The sequence below is a fragment of the Myotis nattereri genome, assembly GCF_964212035.1.
Source record: "Myotis nattereri genome assembly, chromosome: X".
Taxonomy (NCBI): Eukaryota; Metazoa; Chordata; class Mammalia; order Chiroptera; family Vespertilionidae; genus Myotis; species Myotis nattereri.
Genome location: NC_138078.1, coordinates 108,844,390 through 108,869,539, shown reverse-complemented (window position 1 = coordinate 108,869,539; position 25,150 = coordinate 108,844,390). Strand labels below are relative to the sequence as shown.

Below are 25,150 nucleotides of genomic sequence, written 5' to 3'. Positions count from 1 at the left end.
CCCACAGGTTGAGAACCGCTGCTCTAGACCAATCCAGACCATGAGACCAAAAAAAAAAAAAAAAAAGACTGGTCAGAAAGTCAATGGCATTACTACTCTATCTGTTGGGTAAAATACAGAAGAGTGAGCAGACAGAGATGAGAACAGGGGAGTAAGGAGAGCAGAGAGGAGGGGGAAAGAGAGTACAGCATTGATAAGAGGAAGAAATCAGCACAGGGGTAAAACCTAGGCAAACAATATTCAATTTGTAACTAGAAAATCCAGACCACTCCAAGACCATGCTGATTAACAAGGATATGATCATGGCTCTCCAGCTTCTTGCTTACATACTGAAAACAAATGTAGTAAAAACATTTAAGCATACAGATAAACTCAGCAATGTTCATTTTAGAACCAGAATTAAATTTTCTTTTTTTCTCAGAGGTATGTAGCTAATGCACTATAATTTAGGGGTTTAAAATCTGGCCTTCTGCTTGCTAAAAATAAAATTATAAAACAAGACTTTGTCTTGCATTTCTCAAATTATCAATGTCATCTGAAAATAAAGTCACATTTTTAGCAGGTGTTGGTGACCAACTTTTAATAAACTACTTAATTTTCAGAAACATATGCTAATCATCAATGACATGATCAGGGTACCATTGCCCTAGATGTTATTTCATTGGTACATTATATCAATATTTACAAAGGCTTTCAAGTTCAATAACACAAAACAAAACAGCTTAGTTTTTAAAACTACAATGTTTTAAAAAAATGTAAACAGTTCAATTTTACATTATTGTAAAAAAGAAGACTCACTCCTTAATGCGGCTTAATTTTTTTTAAGTGAGCAAAGCCTGGTGCTCATGGATAAAGAATGAAAAAAAATCTTTACATAGAAACATTGTGCTCCAGTGTGGCAAAAAAATTATATATATATACATACAAAGAAAAGAATCGTTAAGTCCACAATTTAGACCACAAACAAAATCTTGTCTCCAAATTGAGAAATTTATAAAAACCATTTACACATGGTTGTTGACCTACTGAAAACCTATATAACATTTTTAAAACAATAACTCAGTCAAAAGATACCACTTTTCTTAAAAATGAAATTTTGTGCAAAAGAAATTGTTTAAGCTAGAAATAAGACTCCTTTCCCAGTAAGAGGCCAAGAGTCATTGAAATAATTTAACTTTGTTAAGATTTAGTGCATGTAACCAAAAGGCACACACATGGGATTAATATATTAATATATTTTCATGCAAAAACCTGTGCATGTTCACAATTATATAACAAAAACACAAATATAACAAATGTAAAGCCTAATATTTGGCAATGTTATTCTAGCCACATTCCTTTCTAGTCTATCAGTCCAGGGTTTACTAGATCATTAACACTGCCTCTCAAAAAATATATTATATTTGAACATCTTCCCACAAAAATTAAAAAAAGGATGTTAGCCTAAAACACTATAATTTTTTTCAATTCTGATACATATAGAAAGTTACTGATGTATTTATTTAAATGGCATTTCAAATTAAGATACATTTTTCCTTTTGTTAATAAATACTTTGATTGCTCCAGTGAAGTCAGCAGAGAGAAGAACTTCTGTATTATCTGTCTTCATAATACCTTAAAAACATAAAAAAATATTTTTAGTTGATTTAAAAGGATTATTAAGTCTGCTGTTAACAACTGTCACATGCCCATGACCTTTGGGGTAGAAGATCCTCTCTCTGCCTCTTCTATCTCTTTCCTGGCTCAATCTTGTAATCCTTTCTTCCTCCTGTGCCTCTCCTCTCTGAGGTTCACTTCCACTTACCTGGTCTTTCCCTGACTTGTAGATTACAGTCCCTTGGGACCTGGAGGCCTGTATTTACTCCCAGGTAGCCTAGGCCTCTAAGTTGTCTAATGTGTCATTTTGTGGCAGGAGACTAGAGTGCTGGCTGGGCAAGCCTATTGCTAACAGGGTTCTCTAATGAGGCCAATGGCAAGGTTTATTACACAGAACACACTGCCATGAAATGAAGTACATATGATCGATTTGTGAATGCTGACAGTGCCTTTTCCCTTTACAGTCCACACTGAAGAGCTATGTAACTAGCAATGGTGAATGGGAAAAATGCTTACCTCTTGTACTACCTGTTATATTTAACAAAATTCAGTGTAAACTACTTCTATTATGCATAGACAACATTTGTGGATTTAAGGACTGAATAGTAAGGAAGAAAATAATACAAACTTTAACTGGAAAGCTGTGTACAGGATGAGTTATACAAAATGGTTTCACTTAGATTTGCTAAGAACATATCCTAAGCCTTTGAACATTCCTTCCTATCCTCGAGGCATATCTCAAAGTAGTGCTATGCAGCAGGAGCAGCAGCAAAGGACTTAGGGATATGAGAAAGGCTAGAGAAAAAAATAATTCATCATATATGATAATAATGAAGATGATAATGGTAATGCTGACTACATGCCAGGCTTTTGGTAGGCACTTTATATATGTTATTTTCAACTCTTATCACAACTTTGTAAACTGGGTATTTTCACCATTTTACACATGAGGAAAATTGAAGCTTACATTGCCAATTATATTGGGAATAAAGAGAGAGCAATCAGATATAATTTATCATATCATATCCTGGGTTTAAGAATTTATTCTTAGAATATACATTTATAGGTAAAAAACCAAACACAAATCTAACCATGATCCATTAAAAGTTGTGTCTCTTTATAAAGAAGTTCAAAGAATAGTACTTTTCATTTTTCTTCAAATTGTTTTAAAAGCTAGAATTTTCTGGGAAATGTGTAGGGGACAAGTATAGATTGTTAAAAGATAACTGGGGGAAAAGAAAAGGAAAAAAACCCCCAATGACTTAAGTTAGATTTAGAAAAAAATAAAATGAAAAGAAGTATTTCCAAACAGGCACTTAGTAAAGGTTTAATAATTCTGTCATTTTATTTTTAGATCCTGTAATTTAAAAAAGTGCTAAACTGAAGTTCAGCTTTGCTATCAAAATTTTTCTTAACAGACAGAAAAAATAGCATATTTAGTATAGTGTGCAGGGCAAATAACACCATAGGGGAAATAACTTTTAAGCATTCCAATACTTTTAGAAGCACCTTTTGTACACTGTATTGCTGTGGCTTTACAACTTTCTAAAAGGCCTGGTTGTAGTCTCTAAAGTGAGAAAACACATTTACTGAACTCTTCTGCAAGTGATTTTAATCATACAAACTTGTTTTCATTAACAACTGGCCCAAATTTACATGGTTTTATACTCTTAAGGACCATTTTTTACATAATTGGCACTCAGTATTACATGGTGGCTTCTTTTCACTTCCTAATCTGAGCATTTTATAGAGCTAGAATTAGTACTTGTTCTGAAAGCATATGCTACAAATGGCAAGAAATTACAGGCTTGTAAATAGCTACCTAAGAGAAACTATAAATTAGTGGCAAGTAGAAAAAAGCACTGCTTTCATTTTGGTTTAATTCATTTATTCAGCAAATGTTTATTAAGCAGCTACTATATACAGGCAAGCACTGTGTTAGGCACTGGTACTACAACAAATAAGACATAAGACATATAAACTCTGTCCTCACAGAAATTAGTCTAGTAGAAGAAAACATAATAAAATTTGTATTTATATGTTTTTGTTTACGTTTCTCCAAGGAAAATAGCTGCCCACAGAAGAAATTAAGAACTTTCAAATTTTTCATTTTTAATTCCCAAGTGAATTTAAAAAGAAGTAAAACTTGCAAGAACTATGTTACTGAAATGTTCAGAAATCGGTATCTTACAATCATGTTGTAAACAAAAATATTCTTCACAGTTATGAAAACCTCACAATACCCAATATTAGGTCAATTAGGTTACAAAATGCTGACTAGATAAAAAGTAGAACAAATACAATATGAGTACCTACCAGAGGGTATAGTATCTAAAACTTCAGCATCTTCACTTTCTGACTTTTCAGATTGCACATCCAAAGACAACATCAAACTTGGGTTAGGGGCAAAGATGGCTGATGTAACAACTGCATTATGTGCTGGGGAGAAAAATTTACTTCAGGATAACTAATAAATCCAATTCTAAACATCAAGACAGAGAGTAAAATATGCAAAAATACAATAGTGTATGTTACATGCAAATATCTTTTAAAACTAACATATAAGTAACTATGAACTATTTAAAACCCAAATATATTTTCTAAAGAAAATACCATATACAAGTTCTGAGATCCCATGCTTCTCAAATTTTACACAAGTATAAGTTCTTCCTTGGCATGGAAATATCCAACAAAGCCAAACACAAAGCAAAAGCACATATATCAGCCCCTTTGAAATAATGTCTATACAAATTTGCTTCTAGTACATTGTACTTTAAATTTATTCATTTTAACTTTATTCACTTATAAAAGACACATAAGAGTAGGCATTTACTTACCTTTAATACCTTCCCAAAAGTCATTACGATCTCTCCTGACTGAAGTAAACTTGCTTAGGTCATGGTAAGTACTCCAGATATAAACATATTTATCTTCTGAGCCACTAACGAGGTAACTAAAATCATGGCTAAAATTTGGAGAAGAAAAACAAACACCTCAGTAATTTTTTTAGGTCTCCCTCTATCAGAACTTCCTACTTTAAAACACATAAGAAAACACCCAGAAGAATTTTGTTGAACTATAGACTCCTATTCTCACTCTAGAGGTGATGACAGTGTAGGTTTGATATGGGGGCCAGAAGCATTAGTATTTTCATCAAAGCTCTAGGTTACTGTGCTACTGGCTAACCCACACTAGGAGGAAAGCCTCAAGAGATGAAAGAGAACCAGAGTATTTTACCAATTAACTTACTGGGTAATTACAATAGTCCCCCTTTTCCACAGAGGATATATTCCAAGACCGTCTGTGGTTGCCTGAAACAACACATAGTACCAAACCCTATATATCCTATGTTTTTCCTATACATATGGTCATGCACCAAATAACAATGCTTTGGTCAATGATGGGCCTCATATACCATGGTGGCCCTTTAGATTATAATGGAGTGGAAGATTTCCTATCACCTAGTGACATCATAGCTATTGCAGTGCCTTCATGCAATACATTACTCATGTGTTTGTGATGTTAGTATAGAGAAACCAACTGTCCTGCCAGACATATAAAAGTATAGCACATACAACTATGTAGAGTTCCTAATACTTGATAGTGATGATAAACAACATCACTGAGTTATTATTTACTATACTATACATTATAACATAATTTTAGAGTGTACTCTTTCTATTTAAAATAAAAAGTTTGCTGTGAAACAGTATGCCATTTTACACTGGTAGCAGCTTCTTATATCTTGAGTTTATGGAGTTTCTTGATTGCATCATTTTCTTGTGGGCTTGATTTAATATCAAGTTTTATAAATTTAGTGCAGCCTAAGTGTGCAGTGTTTGTAAAGTCTACAGTAATGTCCTAGGCCTTCACATTCACTTACAACTCACTCACTGACTTACCCAGAGCAACTTTCAGTCCTGCAAGCTCCATTCATGGTAAGTGCCTATATAGGTATAGCATTTTTTAATCTTTTATACCATATTTTTACTGTACCATTTCTATGTTTAGATACACAAATACTTACCACTGTGTTATAATTGCTTACATTCCAGTATAGTAACATGCTGTAAAGGTTTGTGACCCAGGGGCAATAGGTTATACCATATGGCCTAGTTGTGTAGTGGCTATATCATCTAGGTTTGCGTAAGTGAACTCAACGATGTTCCACAAGAAAATTGTCTAACAACGCATTTCTTAGAATGTATCCCTATTGTTAAGCAGTGCATGACTACAGATACCTATGATAAAGTTTAGTTTATAAATTAGGCATAGTAAAAGATAAACAACAATAGTAAAACAGAACAATTATAACAACGTACTGTAATAAGTTATGTGAATGTGATCTCTCTCTCTCTCTCTCTCTCTCTCTCTCTCTCTCTCTCTCTCGAAATGTTATTGTGTATACACAGCATGGATATGCTGAGCAAAGAAATGATTCATGTTTTTGGTGGGAAGGCACACGATTTTATCATGTTACCCTCAATGATTCACTATTTAAAACTTATTATTTCTGTAACTTTTAATATTTTTGGATCATGGTTCACCATGGGTACCTGAAACTGCAGAAAGCAAAACCATGGATAAAGGGGGGACTACTGTAGCTGGTAATTACAGAAGAAATAAGAACTTCTAAGAAAAGGAATAAAGGAAAGAGGGTTAAAAAGAGGCAGGTAATTCAAGAGAGCTTCCAGAGCCCTAAGAGTTCAAATGATAATGATATGTAAAGGTATAAATATAGAACACTGTATTTCTGGCTGTTAAAAGCTTTATTAGCTTCTGTACCTAAAAGGATCAAGATCATGAGTGGGGTGGGTGGTAAACTACCTCTAAAAAAACCCTCACATAAAAGTACAAAAGCACAAATTCTAGAGCTGGGAGTCTTCTAATTCTGGCTCTGCACTGACTAGTGCCAACTTTAGGCAAATTACTTAATTTACTGGGTTTTGGTTTCTTCGTCTGCAGATTAGGGGCAATTCTAACTCTAAATACCATGCAGGTGGATTGTAAGTATTGTATGGGGACAGCATGAGATACCAGTTATAAAAGTGCAAAGAAACTAAAAACATAATATAGACATAAGGCCTAGTAGATCAATGGAAAACGGGAATGCGGGAGAAATATTCTGATCTCTTTTGGGAATTTCTCATTGCCAATTTACCTGAAACTTGCTTTGATCTGGCTGCTGCTGTTGACATAACCCTTATACTTCATGGAAAGTGACAAATCTCTAAGATCATATAGTCTGATTCTGGAGTCATTTGAGGTTACCAGTATCTAAAAATAAATCAAGGGAAAAGTTAAATATATAATCTTTTAATCTAAGTTAAGCTATAATTTATAAAAAGGGTATATACACATACACAACTAGAAAAAGCAGTATCCCACAAGAAAGGGAATATATTCGTAGCCAAGATATTAAGAACTAACTTTCAGGAACCTATACATAGTATGGAGAGAGATGGTTTTGAATACTTAGTACCTTATTTTCTCCTGGTAAAGGCTCAATGCCGGTAATTTTTCTTCCAACCTTGTTGCGTCCTCTAGTAGATCGTACATGTATTTGTGTGTGGTATTTCAAATGCTAAAAAGAAATCACATATTTAAAAGATCAGAAATAGAAGGAACCTCAAAGGTCATCTGAAAACTCACAGACATGGTAATATGTGCCCCAATCCTATATAATAAAACCCTAATATGCAAATCGAGTGAATGGTCACTATGATGCACACTGACCACCAGGGGGCTGATGGTCAACGCAGGAGCTGCCCCTTGGTGGTCAGTGCGCTCCCACAGAAGCCAGGCTCACAGCTGGCGAGCACAGTGGTGGTGGCAAGAGCCTCTCCTGCCTCCATGGCAGTGCTAAGGACCTCTGGGGGGATGTCTGCCTGCTGGCTTAGGCCCAGGGAGACGTCCCAGACTGTGAGAGGGCAAGGGCTGGGCTGAAAGACTCCCCTCACCCCCACCCCCAATGCACAAATGTTGTGTACCAGGCCTCTAGTTTACAGATAAGGCAGTTAAAGTGCAGAGGGGATACAACAACTTATTCAAAACCACAAAAGTGTTTTACTAATTATTCAATTACATAATTTATAGAAGATAGTCATTTACCTCTGTATCATAGAAAATGCACCTGCCATCATATGTCCCAATCACTGCATATTTGCCATTCTGACAGAAATTTGCAGCTGTGATCAATTTTGTTTGACCATCTACTTCATTCCACAAAGCCACTTTTTTGTCAGGTATGTTCCAAAGGCGGAGCTTTCCATCCAATGAACCACTCAGAAAATACCTGTCATCCTAAAAATGTGACAAAATTTTAGAAAGCTTCATTCTACCACATCAAGAAAACTCATTAAATCATTTCATTAACTCTATTAGAAACGTTTAAAATATGTAGATCTCATTTTAAAAGTATTATTCAAGTACACATTACTTTATTCACTAAAAATCACAACAATTAGGCCCGGCTGGCATGGCTCAGTGATTGAGCATCAACCTATGGACCAGGAGGTTGTGGTTTGATTCCCAGTTGGGGCACATGCCTAGGTTGTGGGCTTGACCCCCAGTGTGGGATGTGCAGGAGGCAGTTAATCAATGATTCTCTCTCATCATTGATGTTTCTCTCTCTTTCCCTCTTCCTTCCTCTCTGAAATCAATAAGAATATATTAAAAAAAACAATGAGAAAACACAGTATTTTCCTGGACAGTGTGGCTCAGTTGGTTGGAGCAACACCAAAAGGTTGCAGGTTTGATTCCTTGTTGAGGTGTGTAGGGGAGGTAACCGATCAATGTTTCTCTCTCACATTGATGTTTCTCTCTCTCTCTCTCTATCTCTCTCTGTCTCTCTCTCTCTCTCAAGAAAAAAAAGGAAGAAAAAAGAAAACACAGTATTTCATTTTAGAGCAGTGGTTCTCAACCTTGGCTGCACATTAGAATCACCTGGGAATCTTTTTTAAAATCCTGATGTCTGGGCCTCATCTGGAAATTCTGTTTCTTTGTTATGGGGTGGGGCCACAACATTAGTAACAAAGAAACAGAATTTCCGGAGGATGAGGCCCAGACATCAGGATTTTAAAAAGATTCCCAGGTGATTCTAATGTGCAGCCAAGGCTGAGAACCACTGTTTTAGAGAAATGACATTGTGATCACTTTATCATATCCTTAAACTGCTTTTCTCAAAGTATGGATATTCATAGATAATATGTTGAAATGTATAGTGTGTAGGAGAAGGGTTCTATGATGAAATTTGAAAAACTCCGGGTTACAGAAAATTAAACAAGATTCTTAGTTCCCAAAAGGGGATAAAGTAGATAGCATTTTCCAGCTTATTTAACCATGGACTTTTTTGTGGAGAGTTGGTATAGGGTCAGGATAGGAACATTTAGCAGGGCTATTACCTTCAAGAAACAAGCTTTGGGAAAAACCATCCTATAATGATACATTTGTCCATAGCCTTCTCTGGGACACATGTTAACAATTGGACAAAAGAGTAATGCCAGTTAGCCCACAGAACCAGCAAATTTTTGGTGCTCTGACACCATGTCACCAGCGAATCACTTCACTAATCAAATTTTCAATCAAATTCTCAGTTTTAAACCAGGGGTTCTCAATTGGGGGCAATATGGCCCCATAGGGAACATATAGCAGTGTCTTAAAACATTCTTTAAACATATTTTTTATTGATTCCAGAGAGAGAGAGAGGAAGGGGGACGAAGAGGGGAAGGGACATAGAGAAACATCAATCAGTGCCTCCTTCACGCACCCTGAGAGGGGATTAAGTCCACAAACGGTGCACATGCCCTAACTGGGAATTGAGCCAGTGACCCTTCAGTGCATGGGATGACACTCAATCCACTGAGCCATACCGACCAGGGTTGAAGACACTTTTGATGGTCACAACTTAGGGGTGGGTGGGTGGGGTGCTACTGACATCTAGTTGGTAGAGGCCAGCAATGCTGCTAAACATCCTAGAATGCACAAAATAGCCTTCCCTCCATCTAAAACAAAGAATTATCCAGCTCAAAATGTAAACAGTGCCAAGGTTGAAAAATCCTGCTCTAAAATAAAACCAGGCATATTATTAAGCTGGCCTAATTTTTGGTAACATAAGAATTAAAGATAGCCCTAGCCTATGTGTGGTTCAGTTGGTTGGAGGGTCATCATGTACACCAAAAGGTGGCAGGTTCAGGTCCTGGTCAGGGCACCGGGTGGGAGGCAACCAATCAATCTTTCTCTCTTACATCTATGTTTCTCTCTCTCTCTCTCTCCCTCCTTCCTCCTTCCTTCCCTCCCTCCCTCCCTCTCTCTAAAATCAGATAAAACAATTGGGATGCCAAAACAAAAAAACAGATTCTCTTCTCCCCTCAAGATGATTCTTCTTACCCAACTCTGAAGCCTGTCAAGGATAATCTACACAGGTTGGTTATTTTATGGCTATGGTATAATAGGCTTGACTCAATGTCTACCAGTAGAAAAGCTTGGCCTTACAATTCAGAATTTTATTTACATCCATCCATCCATCCATCCATCCATCCGTATATATGTGCATATGTACCTCCATTTTGCTATTTCTTTTACAACTCCACTATCTTCCTTCCAGATAACATTTAATAGAGTTATACTTCCTAAGAAAATGTCAATATCACCCCATTCTTCCCTAGAGTCTCCTAAAAACTCTTTAGGTCAGTAGACTTTTTAGAAATAGGGCTTTTCAGTTTCTAAAATAAAAGAAATAAAAGTATAGAAAAATTACTGATTAAAGAGAAACCTTAATAATAATGTACTACATAGATAAGTTCTCTCTTTCCGCTGATACATTATAGTTAGAGGTACAGGAAAGGATTTTGCTCACAGTTGCTGAGAGGGGTAAATCCATCCTTTTATTGTACTATTGGGTGACAGGTGAGGGTGTTATTCGAAAGAAGCCTCAACACGCTTGATGGTTATAACTGATAAGGTATTTACATAGATTTAACATTTTTAATTTTCAAAAGTTCTTAACTAAGTCTTTTAAAGGTTCAGAATTACTACTGCCTATGTTATAAGCTTGCCCAGGGAGGGAAATTATATTGAGGGAAACAAAAATAGTCACTCTTCTCTCTTAATCTGGGGAAAAAGAGGAAGAAATGTGAATATAATTGAAACATTGCATTAAAAAGACAACAGTGTGATCCTGGAAGGTGTGGCTCAGTTGGTTAGAGCATCGTCCTGAGCACCAAAGGGTTGTGGGTTTGATTCTTGGTCAGGGCACATAGACGGGTTGTGGGTTTGATCCATGGTGGGGGTGTGTATGAAATGCAACAGACTGATGTTTCTTTCTCTCCCTCTCCCTTCCTCTCTCTCTAGAATCAAGAAAAAACATATCCTTAGGTGAGGATTAGAAAAAAGAAAGGCAACAGAGTGGTGATGGCCAGAGGGAGGGAGGGCTGGTTGGGCAAAAGGGGGGGAATGAGGGACATCTGTAATAATGTCAACAATAAAAATACAGTAAAAAACGACAAAGGATGCTTAACATCCTATATAATAAAAGCCTAATATGCTAAATGTCCAGTTGTCCGTTCAACCAATCAAAGCGTAATATGCTAATGATATGCTAAGGCCACTCAACTACTTGCTATGACGTGCACTGACCACTAGGGGGCAGATGCTCCGACTGGTAGGTTAGCTTGCTGCTGGGGTCCGGCTGATAGGGACTGAGTGAGACTGGCTGGACAAGCCCTGGAGCCCTCCCGTGGTCCCTCCCCGGCTGGCCAACTTCCCGTCCCTCCCTGGCCCCGATTGTGCACTGGTGGGGTCCCTTGGCCTCGCTTGCGCCCTCTCACAATCTGGGACCCCTCGGGGGATGTCAGAGAGCCGGTTTTGGCCCGATCCCACAGGCCAGGCTGAGGGACCCCACTGGTGCACAAATTCATGCCCCGGGCCTCTAGTATAGAGATAAGGACATGATTGAAAATTTAATCATACATCAACAAAGGAGAGGGAAAGTAATCATACATCAACTAGGGTCAGCTTAAGGACTCCATCTTTTTCACCTAGCTAGTGAAGCAGAATCAACATGTGACTTCCTTATGCTTATAGAATACAAAGAACTAAAACTAATTTAGTTTTATGTATGTGATGGCTCTATCCTATATGGGTAATCTGCAATTCCATGTTAGTAGACTTTTCTCCTTTAGTTGAAATCATATGAATTACTTTCTTTCCAGAGGAAAGATAGTAAAGGATTTTCTACATTGAAAATGATGCCAATTAAATTACTACTACAACCACACAAGACTGGCTAATACATTATTTGATTGATCAGTCAAGCAGATTGACTAATACACTAATTACCCTCCAGAGAAGCCTGGTTCCCTCACCTTCCTTATAGTATAACAAAACATGTATAAAGAATTACTTACTCTTGGATGAAAAGCTATGGCAGTAACAAAATCTATATGCTGAAAACAGCAAAGGCATTCTCTTCTGGAAATGTGCCATAACCTGACTGTTTTATCCATCGAAGAAGAGAGCAGAAAGTAGTTCTACGGAAAAATTGCCATTGATTATTTTATCACCATATGAGAAAAACTACGTATACAATAAAAATGAACTTTTAGTTTTTATGTATCACAATAGTTTTTTTAGTATTGTTATATACAGCATCAGAAATAACAAAAGATTATCTAATTCATTTGGGAGATCCCATTTTTTGGAAATTATATTTCTTAGATTCTAAGACTTTTTCACATTACGTATTCTGGAATTATATTGGAACTTAGCTATGAATATAAGGCATTTACTCATTTAATTGTCACTTCAGTTCAGTTACTTTCACATTGACAATACAGATGAATTTTAACTCACATGGATTCCCTGTCATTTAAAATGCCTTAAAAATATTACCCTATAATGCAGCATGAAATGAAAAGTTATTGTGTACCTGTCACACTGTAGGCAAGAAAATTAGAGAACAGAAATTGTCAAATGTTTCAGAATAGATCACAGAATTTTCAAAGCTAGAAGAGGCTAACATAATTGATTTAGGCATTGTGAAGGCCCATCATCCAGGAACCAAACATCTATCTGTCAAAGGCTTCCAGCTATCAGAGCTCATTAATTTCTAAACACAATCTATTTAAGAGGAAATCAACAAGTCACACTGAATGTGAAAACCCCACTGAGATCCTAATATTCTTTGGTATGCATAAATGTGCTAAACAAATTGAAATAATGATGACAGTTAATGAGTACTTACAATGTGCTAAACATTGTTCTTAGCACTATAATGCAACCCTACAAAGTAGTTATTATTCTCTTTTACAAATGAGAACACTGAGGCAAAGAGGTTAAATAATTTGTATACACAACATGTCAGTGGCAGAGTGGGTAGTCTGGCTCTAGGTCTGGGCTCTGACCACTACACTATTCGGTAGAGTGCTTGAGTAGAACACATGTTATGGAAAACAACCAGATGCTTTGTCACTTATTTAAAGCAATGAAATAATCTTACATCTTTAAATGTAGAAAGAGTAAGCATAAATATTGATTTGGATATGTAAATGTATTGATACATATATGCTATTTGGGCTAGTTTATAAGGTATACATTTTATGTGGTTTACCTAGTTTCATATAGACGGTGTATATTGACATTAAAAAACAGAATTTTGCAAAAGAAAAAAAAAAAACCTTTAAAAATATATATAAAAAACAGAAAACAATAGAAAAAACCCCAGAATTTTGAAAGATTTATAATAATTTTAAAACATATAATAACAGTCCCAGCTGGTGTGGTTCAGTTGGCTGGGCATTGTCCCATGCACTGAAAGGTTGCTGGTACCATTCCTAGTCAGGGCACATGACTGGGATGTGGGCTCCATCCCTGGTGGAGGGCAGGCAGGAGGCAGTGGATTGATGTTTTGTTCTCACATCCATTTCTTTCTCTCTTTCTTTCTCTCTCTCTCTCAAATCAACTTAAAAAGTCTTAAAAAATCTAATAACAATTATTTTTATTTTCAATATCTACTTAGTTCCAGGAAAGTTTTGAAGAGTATGTGCAGTTTAAATTATATTTCCTGTTAATAACAACTATATAAAAACTGAACTTATTAGCCCTAGCTGGTTTTCTCAGTGGTTAGCATCAGCCCGAGGACTGAAGGATCTTGGGTTCGATTCTGGTCAAGGGCACATACTGAGGTTGCAGGCTTGATCCCCGGCTCTGTTTGGGGTATGTGCAGGAGGCAACCCAACTGATGTCTCTTTCTCACATTGATGTTTCTCTCTGTCTCTCTCCTCCCTTCTACTCTCTCTAAAAATCAATGGGAAAAATATCCCAGGGCGAGGATCAACAACAACAAAACAATAAAAGCAAAAACAAAACAACAAAAAAACGATGGTCTGTTGTTCACTAAAACTAACTTTATTCGCCCTAGCTGGTTTGGCTTAGTGGTTAGAACATCAGCCTGGGGACTGAAGAGTCCCAGGTTCGATTCTAGTCAAGGGCATACGATTGGGTTTCGAGCTTGATCCCCAGCAGGGGGTGTGCAGGAGGCAGCTGATGAATGATTCTCTCTCATCATTGATGTTTCTCTCTCTCCCTCCCCCTTCCTCTCTGAAATCAATAAAAATGTATTTTTTTTAAAAGATTGACCCTTTAAAAAAAAAACACTAACTTTAGTCAATGCTTGCAATAGTCCATTGCTTGAAGTATATGAAAACATGAAGATAACCCTAGAAGTGAAGATGCTGAAGACATGTTAAGATTAGCTCTAATATGCCAAGAGATTTCTGTTCAATAAATACTTACTGAATAAGTAAAGTTAAATAATTTTATTAAACTAAGTATAGTTTTGGGAGTAAAAGAAATTAGATTCAAATCTAAGTTCTAACCACAACTAATTTTGTGATCTTGGATAGGCCAGAGGCCCAGTCTTCTAATCTACAAAATGAACTACTGTCTACCTCACAGTTACACTAATAAGGTGCCAAGACCGGTTTGGCTCAGTGGATAGAGCGTCGGCCTGCGGACTGAAGGGTCCCAGGTTCGATTCCGGTCAAGGGCATGTACCTTGGTTGCGGGCACATCCCCAGTGGGGAGTGTGCAGGAGGTGGCTGGTCGATGTTTCTCTCTCATTGATGTTTCTAACTCTCTATCTCTCTCCTTTCCTCTCTGTAAAAACTCAATAAAATATATTTAAAAAAAAAAGAACTAATAAGGTAATTCTTGTTACCTAGTACAAAATAAGTCTTCAAAAAAAGAAAACTCGCTGTAAACACCAATTATGCTAGATACTGAAGAAAAACAATAGTAAAATAAGATCTGGTTCCTACTCTTGAGGGACTTAGAATCTAGTTAAGTGAAAAAGAAAGTTTACTCGCCTCCCCCAACAATTGTGTGAGCCAGTTCCTTAAAATAAACCTCCTTATGTATGCACGTGCTCTTGGTTGTATTACTCTGGAGAACCCTGACTGATACAGTGGTCAGTGCGGAACTAATATCTTCCAGTTAGTGTGACATTTCAGAAAAAATATTTGTTTGCTTTAATGAAGTAAAATGAGTGCAAGATTCCCAGTTATGTGCTTTGTATTTTTTGCTCCAGATGAATATGATTATCAGATTAAGAACATTTTAAATTTCCATCTTCTGACAACTCGGTCAGATTTCACACAGGGTAGGAAAGGAGTACAAAGACACAATTAGGGCCCAGTTTAAAACCAGACGACAAGGTGAGGCCCAACCTTGTTCCAGGAGGTTAGAGAAAGACATTACAACTGATGGGTTATGAAAAGCATCCAGACATCTAAACAAGTATGACAGGGACAGCAATTCATAAATGGTGTGTTTCGAAGCTGGAGCTCAGAGAAAACCTGACTAGCCAATATATATTACTAATATCTGTGTGGGACATGAGGTTCTCTTGACATATTTAAAATATATAGGCATCAATGGTATCCCTCGCAGCATTTTGTTAACTCAGTTGACTTTTCTTAATTTAAGGCTTTTAAATATTATTCCCCCTGAATTCTTAATGTATTTTCGATTCTGATTACTGACAAATTCAATACAGATTAAATCAAAGGTACCATGCAAAACTCAAAGACTGTTTCCTGCTTCAAAGAACTTAAATCAAATTTAAAATCTCCCTTTAAATTTTCACAAAACTGCAAAAATATTTGATAAGTGGCAAAACAGAACTTCTACTTCTGGAATAATTTTGTTCTAAGGGGGAAAATCACATAATTAAGATGTATCATTGATTCATAGAATATAATTGTTAAGCCTAAATTAATAATTTCACAAATGTAGTATATTAGCCCCAAAGCAGGCTTGATTAGATAGATCAGACTTCACCTTTATAATTGAAGTCATATCCATTTTGCTGAGGATACTTTGCAAAATTATAAGAGGAAAAAGATACAGTATATAAACAGATCCAAACAGAAGTTGTCAAGTAATATAAACATTTTCTTATGAGCCTAATGTGACATCTTTTTTAACTTTAATTAATTTGTACATAGAGCCCATAAAATATATATGAACATTTAAATACTTGATAGTGTGACAATCATAGAAATAAAGCATTTGTTTTTATCCTATAGTCATAGTTACACAGAATTAACATACAATCCAAATAAAAATTTCCTACTTTAGACCATGAAAGATCAAGGAGATCAGCAGTATGTCCTTTATATTTGCAAAATGGCCGTTGTCGAAATGGTGCATTTTTATCATCAGTGTCTTCATCAGTTCCACTGCATACCTATTTAGACAAAGACAAATGTTAAAACTAGCAAAAGGAAAGCTTCCCACTCTTCCCACTCTGTCTGTTCTCTCATCATTTTGTATGATGCTTGATTGAAATCTTGATCCAGCAAAAGCAAACCACCATTTATGCTGAATCTGTTATTTATCACCTCTTTACCTCCTTGACCTAACAAATAACAAACCAGGATCATTAACTGAAGAACATCATGCTATCATAATCTTTTCCCTCCCTAACAGAGTCCGTACTTTGTCCTTTTCTGAGCATCTGTTACTACATGGGAGGTAGGAGCCAGCACCAGAGGGTGATCATGATCAGTCTAAGGTAATCAAGACAAACTCATTCCCTTTCCCAGTGATGACTGGTTTAGGAATGGGCACATGCTACAATTTTCATCCTTAGACATAAGGGAAAGTTTTTTGTGGGAGGGAGTAGGAGGGGGCTCTAAAATGATTTCCTCATTCTTAAAAAGGGCATATTAAGAGGGACCTTCCTTTTCCCTGCCTCCAAACATTGTTGTTTGCATAGGACACCTGAGACTGTAGTAACCATTAGAAGACTATGAGGGAAACCAACCAGAGAGAACAGATAAAGAATAGCAAAGCAGGAAAATGGAAGGGCCCTGTGACCCTGATGATACTACTGAGCTGCTGAATTAGCCACCCCTGGAACTGCCTTACCTCCAGACTTGCTTCCTCATTGTTTAAGCCATTTTCAGTTGGATTTCTGTTATTTGAAGTCAAAAGCATCCTGACAGAGGTAGGTGAATAATAATGCCATTCTTTTGTGCAGTGAATTTAGTTTACAACATGCTTTTGTATTCATTATCTGATGAATCCTAACAAGTCTAAGAGTTGGGTATTAAAATTTTGAAGATAGAGAGATTGAGATAAAAAAAAATCAAGGCTCAAAGAGGTTAAAATAACATATTAAAGGTAACATGGCCACATGCAAACAGCAGAACCAAAGCAGAAATATAAGTGATTTAACATCAAGTTCAGAGGTTGTTCCTTAAATGTTTTAAAGCAGCACTCGCCAACCGGGTGGTCCGCAGACCACTGGTGGCCCGCGAGGTCTGAAAGGCTGGCGACCACTGTTTTAGAGGATGTTAGCATGAGCAAAAAATATGGAGTGTTAGCTAAGCCTTGAATATTTAGGAAAGGATAGGTAGGATGATGAGGATAGAGAAAAAAAATATATGGAGATATAGTAGGAGATTAGGGTAGAAAGGTACTTTGAGACCAGATCATAAAGGGCCTTAAATTTGTGACTTAGAAGGTCAGGCATTCTTTTTTTTAATTTTTAAAAATTAATTAGAGAGGGGGGAGGGAGGGAGGAAGGGGAAGGGAGAAGGGGAGAGGGGGAGAGAGGGAGAGGGGGAGGGGGGGAAGAGAGGGAGAGAGAGAGAGAGAGAGAGAGAGAGAGAGAGAGAGAGAGAGAGATCGAGATCGAGATCTATTTGTTATTCCACCCATTCAACATTCATTGGTGTATTCTTGCATGTGCCTACAACCTTGGCATATCAGGATGATGCTCTAACCAACTGAGCTACCTGGCTAGGGTAAAAGTTTAGACATTCTAATGCAGTGATGGTGAACCTTTTGAGCTCGGTGTGTCAGCATTTTTAAAAACCCTAACTTAACTCTGGTGCCGTGTCACATATAGAAATTTTTTGATATTTGCAACCATAGTAAAACAAAGACTTATATTTTTGATATTTATTTTATATATTTAAATGCCATTTAACAAAGAAAAATCAACCAAAAAAATGAGTTTGCGTGTCACCTCTGACACGTGTGTCATAGGTTCGCCATCACTGTTCTAATGCAATGGAGAGCAGACACAAGGTTCTGGAAATAAAAACTAACATGTTCTGACTGGTGCTATCAAAAGAGAATGCTACTGTGTAAAAGATCATTTGAAGAAAGAAAATGGAGGCAAGAAGAGCAGTCAGTAAGTTTAAGTAAGAATAATGAGGGCTTGAACTAGGACAGTGGGCATGGGGATAGATTAAAAACTACCGGTATTATTTGTCTAGAACTTTACAGTTAATAAAAAATCTTCAGCACTAGCTGGTTTCCCTCAGTGGCTAGAGCATCAGCCTGTGGACTGAAGGGTCCCGGGTTCGATTCCAGTCAAGGGCACATGCCCTGGTTGCAGGCTCGATCCCCAGTAGGGGGGATGCAGGAGGCAGCCAATCAATGATTCTCTCTCACCATTGATGTTTCTCTCTCTCTCTCCCTCTCCCTTCCTCTCTGAAATCAATAAAAATATATTTTTTAAAATCTTCACATCCACTGTGGAGATAGACCAGCAACAAAAATGTCTGACCTTTTGCCAAATACTACTAATCCTAGAAAACTACAGCTACTTCTCCTAATTTTGCTGCTAGCCCAGGGAGCACTGCTGGAAGACATAAAACTAAACAGGCTTGCTTAATTACATCAAATTCAGCCTTTGCTTTAATAATAATTTACATTTCATTAACTCCTTAACATATTTCCTCTAGCAGTGATTCCAGATACTTTTTTTCCTCCTTAAATATCCATTTTTCTCCCAATAGCAGCGGTTCTCAACCTGTGGGTCGCGACCCCTTTGGGGGTTGAACGACTCTTTCACAGGGGTCGCCTAAGACCATCGGAAAACACATATATAATTACATATTGTTTTTGTGATTAATCACTATGTTTTAATTATGTTCAATTTGTAACAATGAAAATACATCCTGCATATCAGATATTTACATTATGATTCATAACAGTAGTAAAATTACAGTTATGAAGTAGCAACGAAAATAATTTTATGGTTGGGGGTCACCACAACATGAGGAACTGTATTAAAGGGTTGCGGCATTAGGAAGGTTGAGAACCACTGCCCTATACTCTACCTTTTTTTCAAGATACTTAATGTTTTTCAGATTATAAATACATGCTCAGTATAGACAATTCAGAAAAAAAAGCCAGAAAGTAGGAAAATTAAAACCACCTATGATCTGCTAACATTTTGATATTTTCAGTCTTCCTTTTTACTATACATGAGTGTTTTCTGTATTCCACTCTTTCAAAACATGTATTAGCTGCATATGAATGCACCATAACTTAATCGTTCTCCAATATGTTGGTCATTCAGATATTTCCTTTTTTTTTTTACTAATATAAACAGCAATTCACTGAATAATCTGGAACATGAATCTTTATCTCTCTTTGATTAAAAAAAACCCCTAATATACATGGTCAAAAGGTTTAAACTGGAGACTTTTATTTATAGTATCTTCTGTTGTTTGTTTTAATAAAAGCAGGTAAGCTTAAATTTTTAGAAATATAGAAGTATAATGTATCAAATAAAAGTGACTGAAAACCCTACCACCTAGAGATAACTGCGAGTAATAATTTAGTGAGTTTCCTTTAAGCTTTTTAATCTATACTCATAGATATTTTAGCCAAAATTGGGGTATTATTGTATCCAATTTTTCATTCTGCTTTTTTCATTTTACATTTTAACTAGAATGTTTTTAATATCATTACATAGACGGACAACCAAGATGGCAGCCTAGGTAAACACCTGAACTTGCTGCTGCGCACAACCACATTAAAACTACAACTAAAAGACAAAACGAATATCATCCAGAACCATGGGAAGGCTGGCTGAGTGGAAATTCTATAACTAGAAGGAAAGAGAAAAGCGCATTCAGTCCGGTAGGAGGTGCAGAGGTGTGGAAGTGCAGAGGTACAGAGGCACGCGAAAGGGGCTGGCAGCTGGGTACGCTGTTGTCTTGGGGACCCAGACTCATATGGGAAGAAACTGGACTGTCTGGTATCGGGCCGGAACGTGAGGGCAGCTTTCTCACAGAGGTGCTTGCAGTGGTCATTGTTCCTGCAAGGGGCTGCGGGACACAGAGACCTGAGGTCTTCTCCAGGGCAGGGCTGACTGGCAGCCATTGCTGTTTGCTTTGGTGATTCCGAGGCCCCGCCCCCCCAAATTACAACTCCACCTAAGCTGTGTGCAGAGGCTTTTGCATACGAATGGCCAGGCCTTTCTCCGCCTAAAAACCTGTCAAACTGCAGCTGGGTCAGAGAACCCCAGAGTGTCCAAAAGAAGGCCTAAGGCTCTCAGCAGCAGCAGCCGGCCTTGCTTCACAGCTGTGCCTCATCTGGGCACCTCCAAACCCCAAACAAAGAGGAGGAATCTGCAGATCTCTCTGTAGCTCCTACTGGGTGGTCTCAGGCAGTGGCTGACCTTGCACCTCCTTGGAGATCCAAGAGCCAGTGTACCCAGTGGTCAGAGTGAGACCATCCAGATTACATCTCTTCACATCCGTAAGAGACACACTCAGGGGGCAGACTCAGTGAGCGACAAAACCCCACTGAAGCCAAGTCCTGCTCCATAAGGGTGTCTCCAGCACAGAAGTTCTCCCATTGTAGAGACAACTGGTACAGCCAACTGGTCTGGAGGTCAATTCCTCTCAGTGATACAAACAGCAATCAAGGCTTAACTACAACAAGACTGTGCACACAACCCAGAAAAGGGTGCACCAAGAGTGTCCACCTCAGGTAATTAGGGAGGCTGAGTCACTGGGCCCTATAGGACACCTAGCACAGAAAGCCACTCTATCAACATAGGGAAGCAGCCAAAATGTGGAGACAAAGAAACAGGTCACAAATGAAAGAAATGGAGGAAAGCAAATGACTGGATAGAGTTCAAAACCACAGTTATAAGGTTACTCAAGAATCTTCTAGAAACCTCCGAGAAATTCAGTGAGACCCTCAAGGATATGAAAAAGGACCAATTATAAATTAAGCATACACTGACTGAAATAAAGAATAATATACAGAGATCCAACAGCAGACTAGAGGATCGCAAGAATCAAGTCAAAGATTTGAAATACGAAGAAGCAAAATACACCCAACTGAAAAAGCAAAAGGAAAATGGAACACAAAAATATGAAGATAGTGCAAGGAGCCTCTGGGACAAGTTCAAGTGTACCAACATCCGAATTATAGGGGTACCAGAAGAAGAGAGAGAGCAAGATATTGAAAACCTATTTGAAGAAATAATGACAAAAAACTTCCCCGACCTGGTGAACGAAATAGACCTACAAGTCCAGGAAGTGCAGAGAACCCCAAACAAAAGGAATCCAAAGAGGACCACACCAAGACACATCATAATTAAAATGCCAAGAGCAAAAGACAAAGAGAGAATCTTAAAAGCAGCAAGAGAAAGACAGTCAGTTACCTACAAGGGAATACCCATATGACTGTCAGCTGATTTCTCAACAGAAACTATGCAGGCCAGAAGAGAGTGGCAAGAAATATTCAAAGTGATGAATACCAAGAACCTATAACCAAGATTAGTCTACCCAGCAAAGCTATCATTATAATTGAAGGTCAGATAAAGAGCTTCACAGACAAGAAAAAGCTAAAGGAGTTCATCACCACCAAACCAGTATTATATGAAATGCTGAAGTGTATTCTTTGAGAAGAGGAAGAAGAAGAAAAAGGTAAAGATAAAAATTATGAACAAATATATATCTATCAACAAGTGAATCTAAAAATCAAGCGAATAAATAATCTGATGAAGAGAATAAACTGGTGAATATAATAGAATCAGGGGCATAGAAAGGGAGTGGACTGACAATTCTCGGGGGGAAGGGAGTGTGGGGGGTACGGGAAGAGACTAGACAAAAATTGTACACCTATGGACAAGGACAGTGGGGGGGGGGTCAGGGCCTGGGATGGGTTGGGAACCGGGTGGAGGGGAGCTATGGGGGGAAAAAGAGGAACAATTGTAATCATCTGAACAATAAAGATTTATTTAATAAAATATCATTACATAGTCTTTGAAAAAAATTTAAGGACAGAATAATATTCTACTTGTGGGCTATCACATAGCTTTAATTTTCCAACTGTTAAAAATTTAGCTTGTTCATATTTTAGCTTTTGTGAGAACACTAAGATGAAAATCATTTTACTTACATCTTTGGACATATTTGATTTTTCCTTTTTTTTAAAAAAATATTTTTATTGATTTCAGAGAGGAAGGGAGAGGGAGAGAGAGATAGAAACATCAATGATCATAGAGAATCATCGATCAGCTGACTCCTGCATGCCCCACACTGGAGATCAAGCCCGCATCCCAGGCATGTGTCCTGACTGGGAATCGAACCGTGACCTTCTGTTTCATAGGTCGATGCTCAACTACTGAGCCATGCCAGCTGGGTTGGTTATTTCTTTATAATAGATTTTTAAAGGTAGAATTATTAAAGATAGAGAGAGAGTGTGTGTGTGTGTGTACATATATATATATATACACTAGGGGACTGGTGCACGAAATTCGTGCACTGGGTGGGGGGGGGGGGGAGAGTGTCCCTCAGCCCAGCCTGCCCCCTCTCACATACTGGGAGCCCTCAGGCGTTGACCCCCATCACCCTCCGATCGCCTGATCGGCCCCTTGCCCAGGCCTGACGCCTCCGCCAGAGGTGTCAGGCTTGGACAGGGGACCCCCATCTCCCCCTGATCACTGGCTCTGGCCCCCGCCCAGGCCTGAGGCCTCTGGCCCAGGAATCATGCCTGGGCAGGGGACTCCCATCTCCCTCTGATCGCTTGCTCCACCCCCCGCCCAAGCCTGACACCTCTGACTCAGGCTTCAGGCCTGGGCAAGGGGACCATCATATCCCCCCAATCCCCAGCTCCGCCCCCCACCCAGGCCTGATGCCTCAGCCAGAGGAGTTGACCCTCATCACCCTCCGATCACCAATCACCGGATCGGCCCCTTGACCAGGCCTGAGGCCTCCGGCAGAGGTGTCAGGCCTGGGCAGGGGACCCCCAGCTCCCCGCGGTTGCAGGCTCCGCCCCTGCCCAGGCCTAACGCCTTTGGCCTAGGCGTCCGGCCCAGGCAGCGGGGACCTGCAGTGGCAGCGGGGGGCGCCGCGATCGTGGGCTTCGCTTTAGGCCCAGGCAAGGGACCCCTAGCTCCCGGGACTGCCAGCTTCGACCGTGCCCAGCTCCCATCGCTGGCTCCACCCCTACTTCCTGCTATCACTGGCCAGGGCGGCAAAGGCGCCTGATTCTCCGATCATGGCTGGGGGGCAGGGCAAAGGCGGCCCCAGGGCCACCTTTGCCCTGCCCCCCAGCTCTTAGCTCCCCCCTGGGTTTCCGATCACTGTCAGTGGCAGGGGGCTTCTTCCTGCTTTCCCTTTCGCCTCCTTGCATTGTGCCTACGTATGCAAATTAGCCGCCATCTTGTTGGCAGTTAACTGCCAATCTTAGTTGGCAGTTAACTGCCAATCTTAGTTGGCAGTTAATTTGCATATAGCCCTGATTAGCCAATGAAAACAGTATCGCCGTACGCCAATTACCATTTTTCTCTTTTATTAGTGTAGATATAATGCAAATTAGGCCAGGATGCCATAACGGGTCACGGCCCGACAGGAGGAGATTGCGCTTGCATATGAGGCCCGGAGCGGAGATGGAGACAGAGATGAGGGCCTGCCTGAGCTGGCGTGGTAGCTTGGGTGGCCCTGGAGTAGACACAGGCAGGGAGGCCGGGGGACGCTGCGAGTCAGGCGTGGGTCCCGGCCCCCCTGTGGCACCTGTCCGGCCCCCCACGGCACTGGTCTGGCCTGACTCCCACAGCGGCTGGCGCTGTGCGAGTCAGGCGCCGGTCCTGGCCCCCCACGGGGTGCGTCCTCGCACAGCGGGAGGCGGGGCACCTTCTTGCGCCATTTAAATCGCGTGCTGGGCCTCTAGTTACTAAATAAAATATATTTAATCTAATCTATATATCTCTCTAAATAGATATCAATATCTAGGAAGATATTTATATCTCTACATACATATATAGTTACACACATAAATATATATATGTAAAACTGTTATGTACATTTCAAATTTACATAGAAGAGAGAATATAGTAAAAAGTATAATGAAGGGCGGGGAAAAAAAAGGACACATATGTAATACCCTTTGTAATACTTTAAGCAATAAAACAATAAAAAAAAAGAGTTTTAAAAAAAAAAGTATAATGAACCCCTAACATCTATTACCTTCTTTAACAATCATCAACATTTTGTTTTTATCAACCTTCCTATCTTTATGTATTTGCTTACTTTTGCTGGAACATCTAAAGCAAAGCTTAATACCATTTACCTGAATACAGTAAATACTCTATAAGTATTTCTAACTAATAAGCCCTCTTTTATTCATAACTACAATGCCATTATCACACCTAAAAATACAATTTGTATCATCTAATATATTATCCATATTCAAATATCCTGATTATCTAAAAATGTCATTTTAAAGTTGGACTGCTATGAAAACTTGTAAGCCTTTTGATATTTATTAGCGCCTACCAGATAACTGTATTAGTTTCTTGAGATACCAAAATAAATGACATTTATCTTATAACCTATTCTCAGTATTTAAAATGTAGAATGAACCTTTTATCATGTCAGATTATGTCATTCTCTGTTGAAAAATCTATTAGCTTCCATCGTTCTCAACACAATAGCCGAAGTCCTTGCAATGGCCAACATTTTATGACTGCCCCATCCACATCTCTGTGGCTTCATTTTCTATGACTCTTCCCCTGACTCATTGACTCCAGGTACCCAGGCCTTAATGCAGTTTCACTTGCTGTTCACTCTACATGGAATGCTCCCTCATCTCCTTCAGATTTTGCTCAAATGACAACCTCTTGGTGAAACTCTGCTTGCCCACCTTCTTTACCTTCTGTCATCTCTACTTTATCTGCTTTATTTTCTCCATGAAATTTATCATCTTCCAATATATTACAAAATCTGCTTAT

General features: G+C 38.7%; 1 protein-coding gene across 1 annotated transcript in view; it reads right to left on the bottom strand.

The window, feature by feature from the left end:
* Nucleotides 1-416: 416 nt before the first annotated feature.
* WDR44 (WD repeat domain 44) overlaps nucleotides 417-25,150 on the bottom strand; it is a 103,989-nt gene continuing 79,255 nt past the window's right edge. Inside the window, exons 13-20 of the mRNA XM_081081524.1 lie at nucleotides 16,229-16,342; nucleotides 12,003-12,125; nucleotides 7,708-7,899; nucleotides 7,079-7,180; nucleotides 6,758-6,873; nucleotides 4,434-4,561; nucleotides 3,913-4,035; nucleotides 417-1,614 (exon numbers count right to left, since the gene is read on the bottom strand). Of these exons, the coding sequence (XP_080937650.1) occupies nucleotides 1,520-1,614; nucleotides 3,913-4,035; nucleotides 4,434-4,561; nucleotides 6,758-6,873; nucleotides 7,079-7,180; nucleotides 7,708-7,899; nucleotides 12,003-12,125; nucleotides 16,229-16,342 (993 nt within the window). The 3' untranslated portion in view covers nucleotides 417-1,519. The remainder of the gene's footprint in view (nucleotides 1,615-3,912; nucleotides 4,036-4,433; nucleotides 4,562-6,757; nucleotides 6,874-7,078; nucleotides 7,181-7,707; nucleotides 7,900-12,002; nucleotides 12,126-16,228; nucleotides 16,343-25,150) is intronic.